This window comes from Canis lupus, chromosome 12, assembly GCF_003254725.2.
Source record: "Canis lupus dingo isolate Sandy chromosome 12, ASM325472v2, whole genome shotgun sequence".
In the NCBI taxonomy this organism is placed as follows: domain Eukaryota; kingdom Metazoa; phylum Chordata; class Mammalia; order Carnivora; family Canidae; genus Canis; species Canis lupus.
This window is the reverse complement of record NC_064254.1, coordinates 35,663,035-35,685,398: the sequence shown is the minus strand read 5'-3', so window position 1 is coordinate 35,685,398 and position 22,364 is coordinate 35,663,035. Positions and strand designations below refer to the sequence as shown.

General features: G+C 39.2%; 1 protein-coding gene across 2 annotated transcripts; it reads right to left on the bottom strand.

The window, feature by feature from the left end:
• Positions 1-5,798: 5,798 nt before the first annotated feature.
• DDX43 (DEAD-box helicase 43) lies at positions 5,799-22,055 on the bottom strand. 2 transcript variants are annotated; one of them, XM_025444829.3, is made up of 17 exons: positions 21,694-22,054; positions 19,565-19,620; positions 17,857-17,983; positions 16,676-16,807; positions 15,555-15,636; positions 14,177-14,333; positions 13,700-13,818; positions 13,161-13,271; positions 12,587-12,728; positions 11,773-11,873; positions 10,625-10,712; positions 9,612-9,739; positions 9,318-9,427; positions 8,580-8,718; positions 8,019-8,106; positions 7,566-7,712; positions 5,799-5,965 (listed from the first exon to the last, which is right to left on the bottom strand). In XM_025444829.3, the coding sequence occupies exons 1-16, from the start codon at positions 21,938-21,940 to the stop codon at positions 7,599-7,601; spliced, it is 1,941 nt and encodes a 646-aa protein (XP_025300614.1). In that variant the 5' UTR covers positions 21,941-22,054; the 3' UTR covers positions 5,799-5,965; positions 7,566-7,598. The 2 variants fall into 2 exon arrangements, with proteins under 2 accessions (XP_025300614.1, XP_025300615.1); XM_025444830.3 differs by lacking the exon at positions 16,676-16,807 and having other exon boundaries at positions 21,694-22,055.
• Between the last annotated feature and the right edge of the window lie 309 nt (positions 22,056-22,364).

Below are 22,364 nucleotides of genomic sequence, written 5' to 3'. Positions count from 1 at the left end.
CTGTTCCATTGATCTATGTGTCTGTTTTTGTGCCAGTATCATTTTGTCTTGATGACTACAGCCTTGTAATATAGCTTGAAGTCTGGAATTGTGATACCTTCAGCTTTGATTTTCTTTTTCAACATTCCTTTGGCTATTCAGGTTTTTTCTCATTCCCTACAAATTTTAGACTTGTTTGTCCCAGCTCTAAAAAATGCTGGTGGTATTTTGATAGGGATTGCATTGAATGTGTAGATTTCTTTGGGTAGTATAGACATTTTAGCATTGTTTGTTCTTCCAATCCATGAGCATGGAATGTTTTTCCATATCTTTGTGTCTTCCTCAATTTCTTTCATAAGTGTTCTATAGTTTTCAGAGTACAGATCTTTTGCCTCTTTGGTTAGGTTCATTCCTAGGTATCTTATGGTTTTTGGTGCAATTGTAAATGGAATTGTTGCTTTGATTTCTCTTTCTGCTGCTTCATGGTTACTGTATAGAAATACAACAGACTTCTGTGCATTGATTTTAAATCCTGTGACTTTGCCGAATTCCTGTATCAGTTCTAGTAATTTTTTGATGGAGTTTTTTAGGTTTTCTACGTAGAATATCATGTCACCTGTGAAGAATGAAAGTTTGACTTCTTTTTTTCTTATTTGGATGCCTTTTATTTCTTTTCTTTTTGTTGTCTGATTGCTGAAGCTAAGACTTCCAGTACTATATTCAACAGTGGTGAGAGTGGAAATCCCTGTCATGTTCCTGACCTTAGAGGGAAAGCTGTTTTTTCCTGTTAAGGATGATATTATCTGTCAGTCTTTCGTATATCGCCTTTATGATCTTAAGGTATCTTCCCTCCATTCCTACTTTCTTGAGGGTTTTTATCAAGAAAGGATGCTAGTTTGTCAAATGCCTTTTCTGCATCTATTGAGGATCATTTGGTTCTTTTCCTTTCTTTTATTAATGTGGGGTATCATGTTGATTGATTTGCAGATGTCTAACTACCCTTGTAGCCCAGGAATAAATCCCATTTGGTAATGGTGAATAATCCTTTTAATATACTGTTGGATCCAAATAGCTAGTATCTTATTGAGAGTTTTTGCAGCCATGTTCATCAGGAATATATATAATTCTTTTTTTAATGTGGTCTTTGGTTTTGGGATCAAGGTAATGTTTGAATGAGTTAATAACACAATGAGTTTAGAAGTTTTCCTTCTATTTCTATTTTTTGGAATAGTTACAGAATAATAGAAATTAGGGCAGCCCCTGTGGCGCAGCGGTTTGGCGCCTCCTGCAGCCTGGGGTGTGATCCTGGAGACCCGGGATCGAGTCCCATATCGGGCTCCCTGCATGGAGCCTGCTTCTCCCTCTGCCTGTGTCTCTGCCTTTCTCTCTCTCTCTGAATAAATAAATAAATCTTTAAAAAATTATAAAAAAAAATAGAAATTAATTCATCTTTAAATGTTTAGTAGAATTCCCTGGTAAGCCACCCAGCCCTGGACTCTTGTTTGTTGGGAGACTTTTACTAATTCAATTTCTTTACTGGTTATGGGTCTATTTAGATTTTCTGTTTCTTCCTATTTCAGTTTTGGTATTTTATGTTTCTAGAAATTTATCCATTTCTTCCACATTGCCTCATTTGTTGGCATATGATTTCTCATAATATTCTCTTATAATTGTATTTCTTCAGGGTTGGTTGTGGTCTCTCCTCTTTCATTCATGATTTTGTTTATTTGGGTCCTTTCTATTTTCTTTTTAGTATATCTGGCTAGGGTTTTATCAATTTTGTTAATTATTTCAAAGCTCCGGCTCCTAGTTTTGTTTATCTGCTCCACTGTGTTGTCTGTTTTGATTTCTATATCATTGATTTCTGCTCTCTTCTTTATTATTTCTCTTCTCCTGCTGGATTTAGGCTTTATTTGCTATTATTTTTCCAGCTCCTTTAGGTTTAAGGTTAGGCTGTATAATTGAGACTTTTCTTGCTTCTTTTTTTTTTTTAATTTTTTTTTAAATTTATTTATGATAGAGAGAGAGAGAGAGGGAGGCAGAGACATAGGCAGAGGGAGAAGCAGGCTCCATGCACCGGGAGCCCGACATGGGATTCGATCCCGGGTCTCCAGGATCGCGCCCTGGGCCAAAGGCAGGCGCCAAACCGCTGCGCCACCCAGGGATACCCCCCCTTTTCTTGCTTCTTGAAGAATGCTTATATTGCTATATAATTCCAACTTAGGACCACCTTTGCTGCATCCCAAAGGTTTTGAGATTTTTTTTTTTTACTTTTATTTATTTATGATAGTCACACACAGAGAGAGAGAGGCAGAGACACAGGCAGAGGGAGAAGCAGGCTCCATGCACCGGGAGCCCGATGTGGGATTCGATCCCGGGTCTCCAGGATCACGCCCTGGGCCAAAGGCAGGCGCTAAACCGCTGCGCCACCCAGGGATTCCCCCCACTGATGTTTTAGTAGGATGCTCTTTAACCTCTATTTTTGGTCCTTCCAAATTTTCTCTTAAGGTTGGCTTCTAGTTTCATACAATTGTGGTTTGAAAATATGCATGGCATCTCAATCTTTTTGTACTGGTTGAAGCCTGATTTGGGACCCACTGTGTGATCCATTCTGGAGAATGTTCCATGTGCACTCAAAAAGATTGTGTATTCTGCTACTTTAAAATAAAATGTTCTGATTATGTAAGTTAAGTCTATCTAGTCCAGTGTGTTGTTCAAAGCCCTTATTTCCTTGTTGATATTGGGCCTGGATAATCTGTCCATTGCTGTGAGTAGAGTGTTAAAATCCTGCACTATTATTGTATTACCAATTAAGTTTCTTTAAGTTTGTTATTAATTGATTTATATGTTTGGTTGCTCCCAAGTTAGGGGCATAAATATTTACAATTGTTATATCTTCTTGTTGGATAGACCCTTTATTATGATAGTGACCTTTCTCTCTTATGTTTAAAATCTAATTTGTCTGATATAAGGATGGCTATTCCAGCTTTCTTTTGATCTCCATTGGAATGATAAATGGATATCCACTCTATCACTTTCAATCTGGAGGTGTCTTTGGGGCTAAAATGAGTCTCTTGTAAGCAGCCTATTAATGGGTCTTATTTTTAAATCCATTCTGATATCCTGATTGGAGCATTTAGTGCATTTACATTCTGAGTAACTTAAAAGATATGAAGTTATTGCCATTTTATCACCTATAAATTTGCTGTTCCTGTATATTCTCCCTGTTCTAGTCTTTTTTACTTTTGATCCATCTTTCCATTCAAAGGGTCTCTAATATTTCTTGCAAGGCTGGTTTAGTGTCCACAAATTCCTCTAGTTTTTTTTTTTTTTTCTCAAAAACTATCACCCCTATTCTGAATGACAGCCTTGGTAGATAAAGTATTTTTGGCTGTATATTTTCCCTATTTAACACATTGAATATATTATGCCAGACCTTTTGGCCTGCCAGGTCTCTGTGGACAAGTCTGCTGCCAGCCTAATGCATCTACTCTTTTAAAGACCATTTGTCCTGAGCTGCTTTCAGAATTTTCTCTTTATCTTTGTAATTTGCAAGTTTGGCTCTAATATGTCATGGTGTTGACCCATTTTTGTTCATTGAGAGGAATTCTCTCCCCTCTGGACTTGAAGGCTTGTTTCCTTCCCTAGATTAGGGAAGTTCTCAGCTATAATTTGTTCAAATAAACCTTCTGTCCCTGTCTCCTGCTCTTCTGAGACTTCTGTAATCAGGATATTATTTTGCTTTATTGAACCACTGAGTTCCCTAAGTCTACCTTTGTGATGATAGTTTTCTTTTCCGGCTCAGTATTTCCCATAACTTTTCCTTCTCTATCACTGCTTCACTCTGCCACTTCATTCGCCCTCATCTTTATAGGCTTCACTTGGCACTGCATCTCAGTTATAGCAGTTTTAATTTTGGCCCTAGATTTTAGTTCTTATCTTGATAAGGGATTCTTTAGTGTCTTTTATGCTTATTCCAAGCCCAGCTAGTATTTATATTATATATAACGAATCTTATGGAAATACAATGAAAAGAAAGAAAAGTATAAAGTATATAAGAATTGTTAAGAGCAAAAGAATTGAAAAAATTGAAAAAACCCTGAAGAATAAAAGTACAAAGATGCTAGATACTATTTTCCTCTAGAGCTGAAGCTTTGCAGTCCTCTATGATCAGTAAACTTGGTGCAAGTGAGTTGTTTGTGCCAGTCTTCTGGAGGGTCTGTTGCACTGGTTCTTATAGGTGGACTTGCCCTGGCCTGGTAGAAATATGCCTCCAGTGCACAGGGAGGCAGGGCTTAGTGCAAGCGGCTCCAGATTTCACTAGGTGGTGCTGTTTTGCTCCCTGAAGGCTTTCAGTACTCATGAGGGTAAACTCGGCAGTATCCCCTCTAGCCCCAACTTCAGTGAGCCCTCACAGAAGAGCAATCACTCATGTCTCCCTGGTTTCTCTTAGAACTCTGTTCACCCTGCCTGCATCTGAGCTTTTTTTTCTTAGGCATAGGACTGAGTTTCAAAACTCCAAATTTTAGGGACTCCCAGTGCAGACCTTGACATTCTCCTGGGGGGGTGGGGGGTGGCTCACCACGTTTCTGCCTTCTGCTGAACCTGTCCCAGGAACGTGGTAGCACAACCACACATTGGTTCCCAGTCCATTGCAACACAGAACAGAAAGCCAGAACCTAGATTCACTGCTTTAAGCCAGCTTCCCCACTCTTAGGCTTGGTAACAGCACATCACTTGGGCATCACCCTTTCTTATTATGATCCAGGGCATACTCTGATCAAGGTGCCTATGCCAAGAAACTATCACACAAATATAAATTACCTGTATAAACACTAAGTGTTAATAAAAGCAACTATAACGTACAGAAAACTACAAAACTAAAGTAGGAAAATGATTTGTTGAAATAAAATTACTCCCTACGACCCAGCAATTGCACTGTTGGGGATTTACCCCAAAGATACAGATGCAGTGAAACGCCGGGACACCTGCACCCCGATGTTTCTAGCAGCAATGTCCACAATACCCAAACTGTGGAAGGAGCCTCGGTGTCCATCGAAAGATGTGGTTTATGTATACAATGGAATATTACTCAGCCATTAGAAACGACAAATACCCACCATTTGCTTTGACGTGGATGGAACTGGAGGGTATTATGCTAAGTGAAATAAGTCAATCGGAGAAGGACAAACAGTATATGGTCTCATTCATGTGGGGAATATAAAAAATAGCGAAAGGGAATAAAGGGGAAATGAGAGAAAATAAGTGGGAAATATCAGTGAGGGTGACAGAACATGAGAGACTCCTAACTCTGGAAAACAAACATGGGGTAGTAGAAAGGGAGGTGGGCGGGGGATTGAGGTGACTGGGTGACGGGCACTGAGGGGGCACTTGACGGGATGAGCACTGGGTGTTATACTGTATGTTGGCAAATCGAACTCCAATAAATTTATATAATAGAAATAAAATTACTTTGAGGATTTTAGCCAATAGGCTGAAACTTAAAAAAAGAGCTGTTGCGTATTTTCTCATGAAATCCTTTTATTGTTTCATTTAGGTGAAATGTAATCCCTTAAGAAAAGTACACCCCAAAAAATACTGTAAACAAAATGAAAGGATTCATTTTCATAAGACAGATCAGCTTATCTTTTTATCATATAAAAAAATTCGTTACCAGTATCTTTTCCACTGCATTGACATCAGAACAGGCTAAACTCTTTAAAGACTGACCTTAATACATTATGGAAGATTTACTTTTTAAATAAGGATAAGTGAAATATAATGCTACTTTCCTTAATATCCATGAAAAAAAATTTAACTCGTGTTTAAACGCTTTTGATTTTATTAAAGAAAAGTATAAAATGTCAAATTCTATTTTTAAACACTTATTCTTTTACGAATCCATTGTCTCTTCATAGTGCCAGCCAGCATTTTTCCAGTATTTCTGGATATTCTAAATAGTGTAGCTCTAAAAAAATCTTGATATCTGAAACAGAAAAATGTAAATTACTGTTCCCAAGCCTTTAAATTTTCAACCGATAAAATTCACATCACAAAAATATTCTAATCACTTAAATTCAGTTTAATGTTCAGTATACTCATTCTAAATATAACCAACCTCCAGAATTTCTTGTAAAACTAAAAACCTATACCCATTTAACATCTCCCCATTTCCCCTGTTGGCTCCTGAAAACCACCATTGTACTTTCTGTGGACAGACTACTCTAGGCACCTTAAAGTGAAACTATACAATATTTGTCCTTGACGAAGTTATTTCACATGGTATAGTGTCATTAAGGTTTACTCATTGTGCCAAAGGTCAGAATTCCGCTTGACAGGCCAACTTGTTCATCCATTCATTCATGCCTGGATTGCCCTCACATAGAGCACATGCAGAGAGTGGCAGGCAGAATAAAAGACTCCCCACCGGGCAGGGAGCCTGATGCCAGGACCCTAGGGTCATGACCCAAGAGGAAGGCAGATGCTTAAAAGCCAGAGCCACATATTCTGCACAGTGGATACACCTTACATTCCCATCGATAAAGGCAGAACAGTTCCAATTTCTCCACATCCTTGCCAAAACTGATGGCAGCTATTCAATAGTAGCTATTCTAAGTTGTGAGGTGATCCTTAGCACAATGATTAGTGAGGTTGAACATCTTCTCTTCATGTTTGTTGGCCATTTGTATATCGTATTTTGTAGAAATCAGGTTGCTCTTATTCGGTTTCAGCTCTATTATAGGTACTAATCCTTCATCAGATATGATTTGCATAAATCTATCCTCAAAGCTAGAGGAATTATGCTAAGCAAAGTCAGAAAAAGACAAATACCATGATTTTGCTCATGTGGAGTTTCAACAAGCAAAGGGAAAAAAACTCCAGGGCAGCCTGGGTGGCTCTGCAGTTTAGCGCCACCTTCAGCCCAGGGAGTGATCCTTGGGTCCTAGGATGGAGTCCCACATCAGGCTCCCTGCATGGAGCCTGCTTCTCCCTCGGCCTGTGTCTCTGCCCCTCTGTGTCTCTCATGAATAAGTGAATTAAATCTTTAAAAGACTCTATAGAGAACTGAGTTACCCAAGGGGAGGTGGGTGGGGGCATGGGTAAAAGTGACAGGGATTAAGGAGGACACTTGTGATGAGCCCAGAGTGATGTATTTTAAATCCTCTAGTCTTTTCCTAGCACAAATGTTGCTATAAATCTTAGTATGTGCAATTTCTATCTCCATCAACTCCATTATACTCTAAGATTTTTTTTAATGATTTTATTTATGAGACAGAGGCAGAGACAGAGGGAGAAGCTGGCTCCATGCAGGGAGCCCGACGTGGGACTTGATCCCAGGTCTCCAGGACCATGTCCTGGGACGAAAGCAGGGGCTCAACCACTGAGCCGCCCAGGTGTCCCAGTTTTCTGTACAACTTAAATTGTCAACTCTGGCAATACTTAATCTAAGATTAACTGGAATGTAGGTAACAGAGAATTACCCCTAATTTATTATGTTACTAACTCTTAGTGTATCTATTGCAATTATCTCTAACAGTGTAGTTAGTAAGGAAAGCAGTCATTTGAAAGCATTATTTAAATCTTACCTTTGAATAGGCTGGCACCACTTTTCAAGGAGACTAATAAAACTTCTTGGGTTTTCCTTGGGGTTTCCCCAACTTTCTTTCCGTTTCTTTTCTTAGTCTATGTGCCTCATACCTCTCGGCCATTGCCACAAGTTCCTCTGGGACGCTCTGAAATAAAACGTGTTACTGGGAATGAGGTTTCAGAGTAACAACTTTCATGCACCAGTTAATGCATGATAAGTGTACTGGGAAGCAACTGAAGGTTTACATGAGCAGGGAGTGGTGTAGCATCAGGGAAGCTTAGGGTCAATCTGGTTTTCTAGCTTGAAGATAGGTTGAGTTTAACATGCAAGGAGACATTTTCCATTGTTGGAAAAATGTCATGTCATGACTGGAAGGATTCTGTGACTGAAATGAAATTTAGAAGTCATATTAGATAGGGTTTTAAAAGAGTTCTTAGTTGTATAATCTCACCTGATGTGCTCTTTCCAGAATATTGATTAACTCGCCAGCAACTCTCCAGTCATTTCTGGTGATGAGCGTAATAGATATCCCTGTCCTCCTATAAAAGAGGTGGGGGGGGGGGTGACTCATGTTACTTGATTTTAATTTATACTCATGATTCAGTTAGCAAAACACTAAAAGTAATATCAAAACCTCAACTTTCACAAGCCCAAATGTGCATTATGCATTAAGTTAGCATCACTCAAACAGCAACTTGGAATCTCAACCTGAAGCTATTTAAACAGCATGTTTGTGGAGGATTTGACAGTTGTGCTTTTCGTGGGGAAGAGCCTCTTACTCAAGGACAATAGAGTAACCACTGGGGGAGAGTTCAATGTGACACTAGAAAGCAAAACAGTAAGAAAGCTGCAGCTAATCAGAGGGGTCTGGTTGAATCCAGGCCAACTAGACAGGGGTAAAGTAGCAAAGCGGGTGTCAGACGATTTACAGGCAAGATAAAAGTATTTTCTAGCTAAGAATACTCTGAAGGGAGCCCTGATAGTTGGCTTCTTTCATAGGTAGACTACTGACCCTGCTCTTCCAGTACGCCCCACTCTGTGTACATATTCTTCGATGTTCCGGGGGAAATCGTAATTATAGACATGTGTGATATCGTTGACGTCGAGACCTCTTGATGCCAAATCGGTGGCAATCAATATTCTTACTTTACCTAAAGAACAAAACCAAAAAGAATATACATTCTAACAAACCAACCCAAGATATAGCAGAAATGTATACTTTTCTCCCCAAATTTAATAGATTAAAACACTTAAGCATAAGAATGACAAAGAGGTATTTATAGTCTCTTAACTTGCTGGCGAGGGACGGCTGAGTGGCTCAGCAGTTAAGCTTCCGCCTTTGGCTCATGGCATGATCTTGTTCCCACATGGGGCTCCCCGCGAGGAGCCTGCTTCTCCCTCTGCCTGTGTCTCATTAATAAAATCCATTTAAAAACCATAAATAAACAATCCCTGAATCATCTGAACCACAAAGATATATGCCTTTCAGGTAAATTAGTGTAAATAACCCCACTACAAACTTCATATCCAATTCTAAATATTTGATCTTTGAGTGCTCACTTCAGCAGCAAACATTAATATTTGGTCTTTGAGTTTCGATAGTTCTAAAGATCTGATGAATAGAGCTCTAGCAAGTAGTTTTGGGATCTGCAAGCTGAGGATAGATCTTTCAAGCATGAAAAGGTGCTACCACTCAGCCAAACCCAGGCATTGTACCCTTAAGCTGCAAAAACTAATTGTATAAATGTACCTGTTTTAAAGTTTTCTAATGCTCTCTCTCGGTCACACTGCTCTCGATTGCCATGAAGAGATTCTACTGATACATGTTGCAGAATCAGGTCACTTGATAAATGGTCAGCACTGAAGCAAAAGATCAAGTCAGTGATCTCTACTTCAAATACCACTATCAATTCACTAGTTTTACTTCCATTAGCAAAAGACTGAAATAACATTATGTAAGACATGCATATCCCATTTGAGATTAGCATGGAAACAGAGCTAATGCTAAGCAAATTTGATTTAAGGATGTAAAAAAAATACCTACATGGCTTTTCGGCTGACAAACACTATGACTTTGTCCTGAGAAGATATGCTTTCCAGAAAACGTTGGATATGAGAGCGTTTCTCCTCTTCCGTGGTGACAATTATATTCTGTTTTACAGTACTTACAGCCTGAAGAGTAAAGATCACAGTATATCAAAACTGCCACGCGAGCCTTCTACATTGGTTCAGAACACATGTATTTCTATCACTGGTCAAGTTTTAATAAATTGCTAACAGGAAAGAGAAAGGTCCTGTCAAAATGATCTATATCTACTCAAGGATTTGTACACCTAAGGCTTTTGCTTCTTATTAACCCAAGTTGAGTTGGAAAAGAATGCTTGGCAGTGTTGAAAGCAATTGGTTACTATTGTTGTAAAAGAACCATGGAGTAAAGCCGAATTGTCATGACTTTGGGTACAGTCCTTACAAAGGAAGATGATTAGCTTAGGACAAAAGTTCTTATTTAATTTGGACAAATTATCATTGATATAATTTAACCCAGATAATATAGGTTTTTAATAGCATTTAGTGAATGTAAAGGACCTATCTAGCCTCACTTTCCATGAAATCTAATGAAATCAACCTAGGCAATGACCTATCACTGCTACTGGTAAGTAAAATGTCATTTCACTAATGAATTGAAAGGCCAATCTCGATTTAAGTGAAAAGCCAGATAGCTTTATAATGGAGGGGATACATAGAGACCTTTATAATTACCAACATCTGAACCCAATCATCATAACCTCACCAAGAGAACAGACTTACATGCACCGATGTTGACCTAGTTTATAACCTGATTAAGAAAATAAGAACAAGGAATAGATACTTATAGTATTAAGGGATCATTAAAATTTTAGATGTCACATAACAGTACAGGAATGTTAAGATTACCCTCAGATGTATATTGAAGTACTTATGAGTAAAATGATGTATCTAGGGTCTTCTCTAATTAGGGAGTGAGTAGACATGCCAAAACACAAGGTAAATTTTCATAATTAAAAAAAACAAGCTTACAACTAAATCCAAAGTGCCAACATATACAATCATTGGTGCTTTCAAATATGACTGTGCAAGTCGACGGACAGCATATGGCCAGGTTGCACTGGAAATAAAACATGTCAAGGTTATTATAAATCCATTAAGTTTCTCAAATACTATAAATCAGATTACCCATGAAAGACAAAGTTATTTTTGAATAAGGGAGATTTCACAGAAAATACTTCAGAGAATTGCTCAAGTATAGTGAAGATACTAGATGAAACCTTTAAGTTTAACAAATAGGTTTATAAGCCAAAGGTTAAGGAGATCTATACCTTAAATTCTAATCTGAATTCTAATCTAAAATGAATCATTGGCGTTGTAAAAAAAAAAAAAAAAAAAAGCCTAGTAGTTTTGTCACCATTGTCAGGCAAAGAACAAAGTGCTTAGGTAAAATAAAGGCATGGAAGGACATAAATTCAAATGTTTCTTCATCTACATATTATGAAATCACCTTTTATACTTTTACAGTAATAACAGTGGAAAGATAAGGAAACAAACGAGTGTATTAAAGAATGAGGAAACAATTTCCCCAATTATATGCTACTTTTTATATTAATGGCACAAAGGTTATAAGCCCAGGAGTATAGATTACACTGCATTTTAAGTATTGTTGGGGCACCTGGGTGGCACAGTCTGGTGGATGCCTTCCACTCGTCATGATTTTGGGGTCCTAGGACTGAGCCCTGCCTCAGGCTCCCTGCTCAGTTGAGAGTCCGCTTCTCCCTCTGCTTATACTCTCTGCTTATCCCTCTCACTTATACTCACTCATGCTCTTTCAAGTAAGATTTTAAAATCGTTTCTCAGTTTTATCTTGGGCAAAAAATGTACTCAGTAATCAAAGGTTTGGCTAAGCACAGGTGATCAAACGTGAGGCCCTCCACTATGAAACAAATCTCCCTCCAGGGAGAGGTCCTGGCAAACTTTTATAACAATGTCTGTAACTTAAAGAAATCTAATAGTTATTGTTACACCGTTACACTGAGCTACTATACTAAGTGATAACATGCCTTTCACCTAAAGATCTCAAATACTTTCAAGGCTCAAATCCTCTGGGGAAATCAGCAAAAATTGAGTCCAGTCCACTGATTTCTAATTTGCAGTGCAATTAGGCATATACCTACCTTGTCATAATGGTTTGCCTATCTGGGCGCACATCTAACAAAATCTTCATTATCTGGGGTTCAAATCCCATATCTAGCATCTTGTCAGCTTCATCTAATACCTACATTAAAAATGATAGTGGCCACATTAGATAAGGATGTTCTGGCTGAACATGATACTATGATACAGTAATTCTCTCATTTCCCCTATTACTTAAGCCACAATTTTGTTTTCTTCAATACTAAATAAGTAGATCCAGAGTTTTAACAGATTGGTTTGATTTTTTAAGTTGGCTAATTTCTAGATCTAATGAAAAAAAATATAAATGTCTGAACTATCCACATGGAGGAGTGCCTGGGTGGCTCATTTGGTTACGTTTTACTCTTGGCTCAGGTCATGATCTTGGGGTCATGGAATCAAGCCCCATGAGGGGTTCTGTGCTCAGTGCCAGAGTCTGCTTGTTCTTCTCCCTCTGCCCCCACCCTGCTTATATGGGCTCTCTAAAATGTTTAAATAAAATCCATAGATTGTCTTTTCTACTTGTCTACATTTTCCAACTTTCAAACATTAAAATAGAATTCTTAAAACCCTTATTTTAACACACTAGAGGGAATGGAAATTCCTAGGATTTGAAACCATTATAAAATGGCCAATCATTCTAAAATACGTATTTTAATAGTTCAGTTCTGAGGTGCACTGCTGGCTCAGTCGGTAGAGCATATGACTTGATTTTAGGATTGTAAGTTTTAACACCACATTGGGTACAGAGATTACTTAATAAAATCATAATTCAGTAAGAGTTCAGTTCTTCCTCTTAGTTCTCCAAACCCTTACCAAGTAGGTTATACTTCTGAGGTTGACGAAGTTATTCATTTGTAGATCATTCAGCCTCCCAGGAGTTGCAATAATAATATCTACTCCTTTTTTCAGGTCTTGTATTTGTCCATTTCTATCTCCACCACCATATATACACACACTTAAAAAAAAATGAGGTTCAGGTAAGGAATGTTCCATCACAATGTAAAATCCCAACCAACGGAAACATTTGGGGTATAAAAGGTATGTAAGTCAGAAAGAGTATCAAATACCCTCTGGGTAGTGTTTGCCCCATTCTGATACCAAGCCACACCCATAACTCTCACTACCCCATGGTGATGTGTCCTAAAGAGCAATGTTTGCATCGCTGTTACTTGACTTCACAGCCCTGGCTACCATTGATTTGAACTGGGGTAATGCTTGACCCATGCTAAGCCATTCAGATTATCTCAATGTGTGAAAAATAATGGGGATGTATAAAACTATGAATTATTTTTTTTTTATTTTTTATTTTTTATTTTATTTATTTTATTTTTTTTTTTAAACTACGAATTATTAAAGTGCTGACACAAGGACGAAAAGATGACTTTACCTTTTAAGGCCTTTATACGAATACTTAGAACATTCAGCTTCTACCTGAAGCGCTAATTCCCTCGTGGGTGTGAGGACTAACATGCCGGGGCCGTTCCTTTTTTCTCTAATTCTTTGGAGAGAAAATAATTATTAAAGTACTTGTCTTAGACACATAGTACGTTCAGTGGTTTCAGAATTTGTAAGAACAGATGTTAAGTCACATGTACCAAAGGTGGAAAAATACTGAACGGCACACCCAAGGGCCCAAATACCAGCCTTTTCATTTAACATCACTAGTGCTTTCCTGTGTCAAGATTCTCATACAACTGTAATGGACATAATTGAAAAGTTTCCAGTATTTCACTCTTATGACTTTCACTATTAAGACTACCCATTACTTCCTAAAAATTGACAATTTCTACTCTCACCAGCATGCTGCAGGTGCAATTCCCAGAAGCTAGGCATTACTCTTTGACTAATGCAACACAAAGAAACTTGCATTTTTAGTATCTATATCTATGAACCCCCTATAAAAAACCCAGCTGTAGAAATTCTTACACAGGCTGTGAGTCAAGATGGATGAATCCTGGCATTAAATAAGACAACGTCTTCCCCGTTCCGGTTTGAGCTACTCCAATGAGATCTATTCCTTGTAGAACTATTGGCCATGCCTGTGACTAAAAAGATTCATGTTAAATTAAAAGTGCATTTTAAAAAAGTGCATTTTAGTCAAGTGCCCCTCCTCTTCCAAGCCCAACCTTTAAGATTTTATGACAGAAAGCAAGCACAAGCAGGGGGTGCAGCAGGAGAGGGAGAAGCAGAGTCCCTGCTGAGCAGGGAGCCCACCTCAGAGTTTGCTCTGAGGACCCAGGGCCCCCTAACCCCAAACTTCTTTTAAGACCTTTCTAGGCACTGGTGGTACAAGAGGGTACCAGGAGACTGTTCATAAGGGATATTTACTCTGGTGATTTAACTTCTAATAATCAGATATTGTTTGTGGGAGGGCATCAGTAAAATACTGGAATTAAAGCATACCTGGATTGGCGTTGGTTTTTGAAACCCTGCCCTTTTAAAGTTTTCCATAACTTCTGGATAATATTGAAAAGCATCCTCAAATTTACAAGTAGGATTGGGTATACGGCGCTTTTCGCCTTCTTTTAAGTCATCGCACATTATATTATTATTTTCTTTCCTTTAAGGAAAAATACAAATATTAGCATCTTTGGTCACCTTTATTCTCCACGCAAGAAATTTTACTAAAGAGTTTTTATTTGAGTTAAGAGAGATAGCAAGAGCTTGAGTGGGTAGGTGAGAGAAGCAGGCTTCCCACTGAGAAGTAAGACCACCTTGTGGCTCAATTCCAAGACCCTGGTATCATTACTTGAGCTGAAGGGGCATACACTTAACTGACCGAGGCGCCCAGACAAAATTTTTGCCAGCATTATTTCATCATATCTAGAAATTCAACTGCAACTGGAACTGTAAAGCTACAGTAAAATGTAGCTAAATAGAAGTGAGCCCATCTTTTTCTTATCAGATCAGTTAATAGAAAGGAAAAAAATTACATTGTATGAATGGGCCACTGAAATTTCATGGAAAGGTGAATAGAGCTGAAATCACACACTTTGTGATTCAACTCAGACTTGGCCTACACAAAACTACAATGTTCCACACATTTTCTTAATTTATCCTCAAAGATTCTGTCAAATAGGATTAATTCTCATGACAGTTGATCATTAGTTACTTGTCCAAGTCTGAGTACTACCCCAACTCTAGAATAACTGTTCTTTCTGCTATACCATATTTAGTTTTATAATACTTTGATAGAAATATTGCTCCTAGGACCTTTAATTCAAGAAATTAAGCATTAAAGAATAAGAAATGCATCAAACCAACTTAATGATTTTCAACAGTTGTAGAAATTCTCTAAAACTGCTGTCCAATACGGGCACTAACCACAAGTCTCTTATTTTTTAATTTTTTTTTTTATTTATTTATGATAGTCACACAGAGAGAGAGAGAGAGGCAGAGACACAGGCAGAGAGAGAAGCAGGCTCCATGCACCGGGAGCCCGACGTGGGATTCGATCCCGGGTCTCCAGGATCGCGCCCTGGGCCAAAGGCAGGCGCCAAACCGCTGCGCCACCCAGGGATCCCTAACCACAAGTCTCTTAAACTTTAAATTGAAAACTCAGTTCCTTAATCATAACTAGCCATATATTAAGCATTCAATAGCTAGTAACTATACACAAATGTAGCCCTTTTTCATCTTTGCAGAAGGTTTCATTGATACTGATGCCCTAAAATACACATAGGATGCAACCCAAGTTTACGTGAATACCAGAGGTAGTCTTCAAATGCAATCACTTAGAATGTTTGCCTGAGTAACTATATAAATAAATAAAACTACCTACCTCCATGAGTCTACTTGCTCTTGTGACATTGAACTTGTTGTTTCTGATTGCCTATAAAAGTTTTTCTTAATTGGAGGTAAGTCTGAGACAAAGATGAAAATTAAAATTGATAAATTAGAATTTACAGTTCACTGAAACTTATTCTAAGTAAAGTAAATCAAACTAAAATATTAAACTCATCTTAGTATTAGTTTTTTGCCAGTCAGGCTTATGCTATGCTCTAAGATCTATTTTGCTTTGCCTTTTTACCCAAGAAAGAGATCCTTAATTTTAATATAAAAGTATGCTTTATAAGGCAATCATCCCAATTGATGGGTCTTCTATCCAACCCATTTCTGTTTAGGAATAGACTATTTCTTATTCCCCTTTCTTGAGACTATTCTTATATACCCAATATACTTCCTCCAAAATTTAATACCTTTTCTGGTCCCCCTATCCCGAACCTTTCCGCCACAAATACTGCCAAGGTGGTACTGGTAACATGTATATAGACCTACCACTGAATTTATCAATGTTAATACTTGTCACTGTTGGTGCATTAATTTTAAACTTTAAACTTAAATTTGCTGTATTGCTGCCTCACTTGATAGCCAATATCAGTTCCTGAATTTACCCCGAAATTTAGTGAATGACATGAAACATTACACTCCATATATTTCCAAGTAAGACTCATTTAAAATTAAAGCAACTGAAAAACCCCAATCTCTCCAACTATGTTTCCTGTTAAATGGTTTTCCTTTTATATGGTCTGTCAGCCAGGTCACTCCAGGTTCAATTTTTGCTCAACCAGTCCATTTTAAACTACTTATGGTTAGCATGTTCATTGCCTTCATTTTCCCCTTGGGCCCAATTTTCTATTTTATTAACTTTTTGCTGTGAGTTACCTCAAATAAGAAAATGTTAAATCTTATTCCCCACTTATAGCATAGATTACAGCAGACAACGTAGAAACAAATCTTGCCCTAGAGACTAACTGTGGCTCTTAATATTTTACTATCATTTTTATTACTAAAATAAGACACTTTAGAATAAAGAAACCTCAAGAGGTAAAAAAAAAAAAAGACACAAAACACCTCAAGAGGTACATCAACACTAAGTAAACAGTAGGATATAGCACTAACCTTCCCACTTTTTTCTCCCCCATTTCAAAGCATCTTCTCGAATTTGATCCCAATCAATCACTGGCTGATTCTCTGTAACATTACTATCTGTCCTTACATCTCTTCCAACAGAAGGTTGGAATTCAACAATATCTGTTAAAATATTTTTACCAAATTAGTTTGAATATACTAATTGTACAAATTCCCCCAAACCACTTTACTATTGTGTTTAAAAACCAGAGTAAAAAAAATTAATTAAAAATAAATTAAAAAAAAACAGAGTAAGCTTAAAACATAAAATGTGGGTTTTAGTACTACAGTGCTATAATACTAGTCATGGTCTGGCAGATTCATGAAATGGAAAACAAATTTATTGAAGGAAAATAGTATGAGAGCCTAGGTTTGCTAACAAATCACATACCAATCTTCAGAATAATCCTATGATGCAGATGTCACCCCAGGTTAACAGATGTTTTATTTTATTTTACTTTATTTTTACTGATTCATGACATCGGCAGAAGAAGCAGTATCCCTTTGGGGAGCCAGATGCAGGATTCATCCTACCCTGGGATCAGGACCTGAACCAAAGGCAGCCACTAAACCACCTAGCTACCCCAGGCTTCCCCAGATGAAGAGTTTTAAAGGCTTCCTAGAGTTCCTGTGCCAAGAAATACCAAGAGGCTGCCATCTGAACCAAAGATGTTGTTCTTCCACATTGTTTCTGGAAATGGCTCAATAATGGTTCTCTAGTCTAAGCAGATCCGAGATTTGTTTAAAATTAAATCTGTGATTTTTAAGTGAACTCTGCCCAATATGAGGCTTGGACTCATGACCCCAAAAATCAAGAATCACACTCTGAGGAAACGAGATGCCCTGAAGATTTTTAAATATCAAATTATTGTGCAGTTTTCAAAATCAGTCACATTCTAGGGGAGAGATAATAGAATCAAAAGGGCAGGACTAACCCTTCTACCAGTAATAGTGTATTATTATAATTTTTTTTCACTTATCTGTGTCTGAAAGTGAAACTGCTAGGCTTAACCACAGAAATAAAGTATTTTAATTTCAGGGAAACAATATTCTGAAATTTCAAAGACAGTAACAGACAAGAAATCTTGTCAGGAAAAGTAATTATAATGCCTTACCACGCTGAATGCAATTGTAAAAATTTTACAAAGCTCTAGTAGGCAGAAATTACTTACCAATTCTGGATTTCGAATTGTAATTTTCTTGTTTTTTAACAAGATTATCTATCGCTGTTTTGGCCTTTGCTTGCATCACCTTGTTCCCAAAAATTCTGACCTCTGCTTCTGGATAAGCTTTTATTATCTAGATGCAGGAGAAAAAATGAGACTGAAGTCCTCTTACCATGCCCTACTCAAAAAAACCACCACTCAACTACAAACAGTATTAAAATTTAAAGTATAGTATTGCTTCCAATCAGTATCATGTTCTAATTTTTGAAGGCATTCTACATTTAACAATTTTTTTTAATTTTTAATTTATTTATGATAGTCACACAGAGAGAGAGGCAGAGACATAGGCAGAGGGAGAAGCAGGCTCCATACACCAGGAGCCCGATGTGGGATTCGATCCCGGGTCTCCAGGATCACGCCCTGGGCCAAAGGCAGGCGCTAAACCGCTGCGCCACCCAGGGATCCCTACATTTAACAAATTTATCCTGAGATTTACCTCCTGGTTGGATGAAAAGGAGCTGGACAATCTAAATTTAAAAAGTACTGTGACCACTAGGGAATAAATTCAGCATCTACTTATTACAAAATTAAGGCATTCACCTGACATCTTAACTATTAAACGGTAATTTGGCAAATATTACATAACTGTAGGCATTAATCTATGTGCTTTATAAATAGCTGATTGAACTGTCAGGCTGCCTATGTAAACTTAACTTGAGGGAATGCTATACTTATACCACATCTATGGTAGTGGAAGCCATCATACTACAAGGCTAACATGACATTTGAAGCATAGGACATACAAATCACATCTTTAAATGTACATAATCTCAGATGCCCTCACTGATTCAAAAAAAATACACACTGCTGAACCAAATGCTATCTTAGGCTGGTGATTCAAACAAAGCTTGCCATTTGCACTGTTTATAGACACAACTCTAGAAATTCTTAAATGAGGCTGAAACAGATGCTGGGAAACTGGAAAAGAGACCTACATAGAATGGGAATGCAGGAGGTCTTAGATCTTCCCAGTGATCAGGAGTTCTAAGCTAAGCTAGGAGAATGTGACTGGAGGCCAGCTGGAGATGTGAAGAGGGATTTCAGGGAGGGAGTGAAGAGAAAGGAGGCTGGAAGTCAAGAGTCAGATCAAGTGAATCATGCTAAGTCTAGACTTCTTAAGAGTCTGAGATATGAATAGTTTTTATACAGGAAAAACAATTTGTGTTTTAGAAGATTGCCCTGGTCGTAGTAGAGAATGGTTAGAGGTGGGGGGCAGGGGTGGGGGAGACCATAAGCAGGAGGAACAGTTAGAGAAAATCTGGCAAGTGATGTGATTCCCCTTGAGAAATACAGAAGTAGGAAGAACTCAGTGATGCACTGGTTGCAGGATAAGGAGAATGAGACTTCCAGCTTGGGAACTAGGTGAATGATGTTGCTATGGAACACAGCAGGGCAAGGTTTGAGGGTTGGGAGCCAGGAAGCACATAATGAGTATTCCCCAAAGATCTCATTTGTCAGGGAGATTATCTCTAAAGATTTTTACCTCCAAGAGTCACAAAACCTAGACCTAGAATGGACCATAGTATGACCATTCCTGGAATATAGCAGTCTAAAGAGCTTTGGCAACTTATCTAGATTACCACAGTGTGTTAATAACAGAATTAGAGTTATAAATGAATAATGCATTGGGGAATTAAGAACCCAGACCACTTACCTGTATTTTCGTGTTTGTTGTAGTTTGGAGGTCTTTTATTTTGGACCCCCCACGACCTGTTTTTTAAAAAAAAATTAAGTTGTAATAAAAACCACAACTGGGTATCACTTCATACATCTTAGAATGGCCATCAAAAATACAAAGACAGGAGTGCCTCAGATCATGATCCCAGGGAGCTGGGATGGAGCCCAGCAACTGGCCCCCTATTCTGTATATGTGCTGCCAAAGCGAGCACATAGCCCCCTATTCTGAAGGGAGTCTGCTTCTCCCTCTGCCTGCCCCCTACTCATGCTCTCGCTCTGCTCACAAATATTTAAAAAAATACAAGTGTTGAGAATGTGAAAAGGGAAGCCTTGTGCACTGTTGGTGGGAATGTATATTGGTACAGGTATGGAGTTTCCCCCAAAAAACTAAAAATATATCTACCATATCTGCCCAGCAACTCTGCTTATGGATATATACCTAAAGGAAAATCAATATCGCAGAGATATCTATACTCCTGTGTTCATTACATCATTTTTCACAAGTCATAAAGTGGGAACAATTTGCCTATCAGATCACTGGATGAAGAAACATGCTCAACATGCTAGAAATCTCAGCCTTAAAGGAAATCCTATTAAAAAAAAAAAAAAAAGGAAATCCTATCATTTGCAACATGAACCTTGATGTTATGCTAAATGAAATACCAATCACAAAAGACAAAGTGCATGACCACATAATCATAGAAACAAAGTAGAATGGCATTTGCCAGAGATGAGGAAACGGGGAATTCGTTGTTCAATGGATATTTGTCAACCAAATCGAAGACATTTTAGAGATCTCATACAACATTGTTCTTATAGTTAACAGTACTATATAGCACACTGCGCTTATAAACTTACATTTTTAATACAGTAAGAAAAATCATGGTTCCAGAACCAACATTAAGTGGGTGTTCTCTAGCACAGTGCCTACAGTCACAGGTGTTCAATGAGTGTTGAGAGGGTGTTTTAGTGCAAGCCTAGGGGCTTTCATTTATAGAGCAACACTCTTCAGATCTTTGAGCCTGAGCCTCCTTGAGGGAACAATAACTACCTGGTTGAGCAAACCAGTCTAATGTTCTATTGAGTAGCAGCCTAAAAAATGTGGTCATTGTTCTTCAAAAACAGGTATAAAAAGGGTAAAGCAAAAATATTAGTTCCCATACCTAACAAGCAAAATATTGGAATTTACCCTCAGTCTTAATGTCCACAAATGGGGTAATCGTCCTATCGTTTCTAAGTGTTTTTCAAAAATGAATTGTAATGGGATCCCTGGGTGGTGCAGCGGTTTAGCGCCTGCCTTTGGCCCGGGGAGCGATCCTGGAGACCCGGGATCGAATCCCAGGTCGGGCTCCCGGTGCATGGAGCCTGCTTCTCCCTCTGCCTGTGTCTCTGCCTCTCTCTCTCTCTCACTGTGTCATAAAAAATTAAAAAAAAAAAATGAATTGTAAGACTCAAGACGTACTAAGATCCCGTTTTTTTTAAAGATTTATTTATTTATTCATGATAGAGAGTGAGGCAGAGACACAGGAGGAGGGAGAAGCAGGCTCCATGCCGGGAGTCCGACGTGGTACTCGATCCCGAGACTCCAGAATCGCATCCTGGGCCAAAGGCAGGCGCCAAACCGCTGAGCCACCCAGGGATCCCCAAGATCCCGTTTTTCAACAGATAAAGCATATTCAAGAGAAACTACCTGCAAGATAGAGCCAATGCTCTGAATAACCCTATAATATCCTACACTTTCTTTAATGGCTCTAAAACGGAGCTCAAAGATTGTACTCAGCATTGCTTTGTTGCTCATTTTGGGGTAAGCCAAGGAAAGGGCTGACCTTTCGTCCCAAAGATTTCATAAATGCATGACTTTGCTCTACCAAAAACATCGTCCCCACGAAATATCAAAAGATTCATTGAACGACATAGTTGTAGCATCACGAGCGATCATAAATGCCGCAGGGAACCAGCTGAATCCCCTAGGTGGCAGCTGATTGGAGGCGAGGGCAGCGGGGCGGGGAATGCCCTCCCCGGGTGCCCCCCGGCCGCACCCACCCCCGCCCCCGCCCCCGCCCCCGCCCCCGCCCCCGCCGGCACACTGGTCCTCCCTTCGCTCACCGATCACAGCGCCGACCCACACGTTCTTCAACCCAAAGCAGAGCGGCGGTTCCCGGGGACCGGCGGCCACAGGCTGCTGGAGGCCGGAGTTCTTCCAGACGCCGCCCCTGCCGCCCCTACTGGCCTCCCTACTTCTTCGATTCGGGTCCTCCGCCGGCCTCCTCTCTGGAGCCCGGGACACTGCCGAGCTTCGCCGAGAAGCAACGACCCATGAGGAGGCGTTGGCGCCTGCTTCTTGTCTCGACATGGTTCCGAAGGAAGATCCGGCGTGTCCGACGTCGCTCCGCTCCGGGCCCGCACCTCTCCACCGTGCCGTCGTGCCTTTCTACGAGGGCATCCACGCAGCCGCTACTTAAGGAGCCCGCTCGAGGCTCGCCCCGCCCCTCCCCGCCCTGGCCGCACATCCATTGGTCGACAAGATGTTCTGGGCGGGACCTTTACGGCTGGGCCAATCCACTCTCTTAATCGTGTGAGCGCTCCTTGAACTAGTCAAGGCGCCGGCTTTAAGTTCCTTTTCAGGCGTGGGACACCCTCGGGCTGTTTTCATGTCTTGCCCTACTGAAATCCCACCCCAAACACCCACCATCTCAGGGACTCGGAAACGTCAGTCCCTTTCACTACCTGATCCAGTACTACATTAAAAAAAATATGAAACAAAACGTTGACAAAAC

Excerpts from the sequence above, each read along its gene's own strand:
- DDX43 (XM_025444829.3), bottom strand. The coding sequence starts at position 21,940 with ATGTCGAGACAAGAAGCAGGCGCCAACGCCTCCTCATGGGTCGTTGCT. Across the intron at positions 13,272-13,699 it reads CATCTTGACTCACAGCCTGT|AATTAGAGAAAAAAGGAACG; the intron begins GTAAGAATTTCT and ends TTCTCTCCAAAG. Across the intron at positions 9,740-10,624 it reads TTGGCACTTTGGATTTAGTT|GCTGTAAGTACTGTAAAACA; the intron begins GTAAGCTTGTTT and ends TTTACTCTTCAG.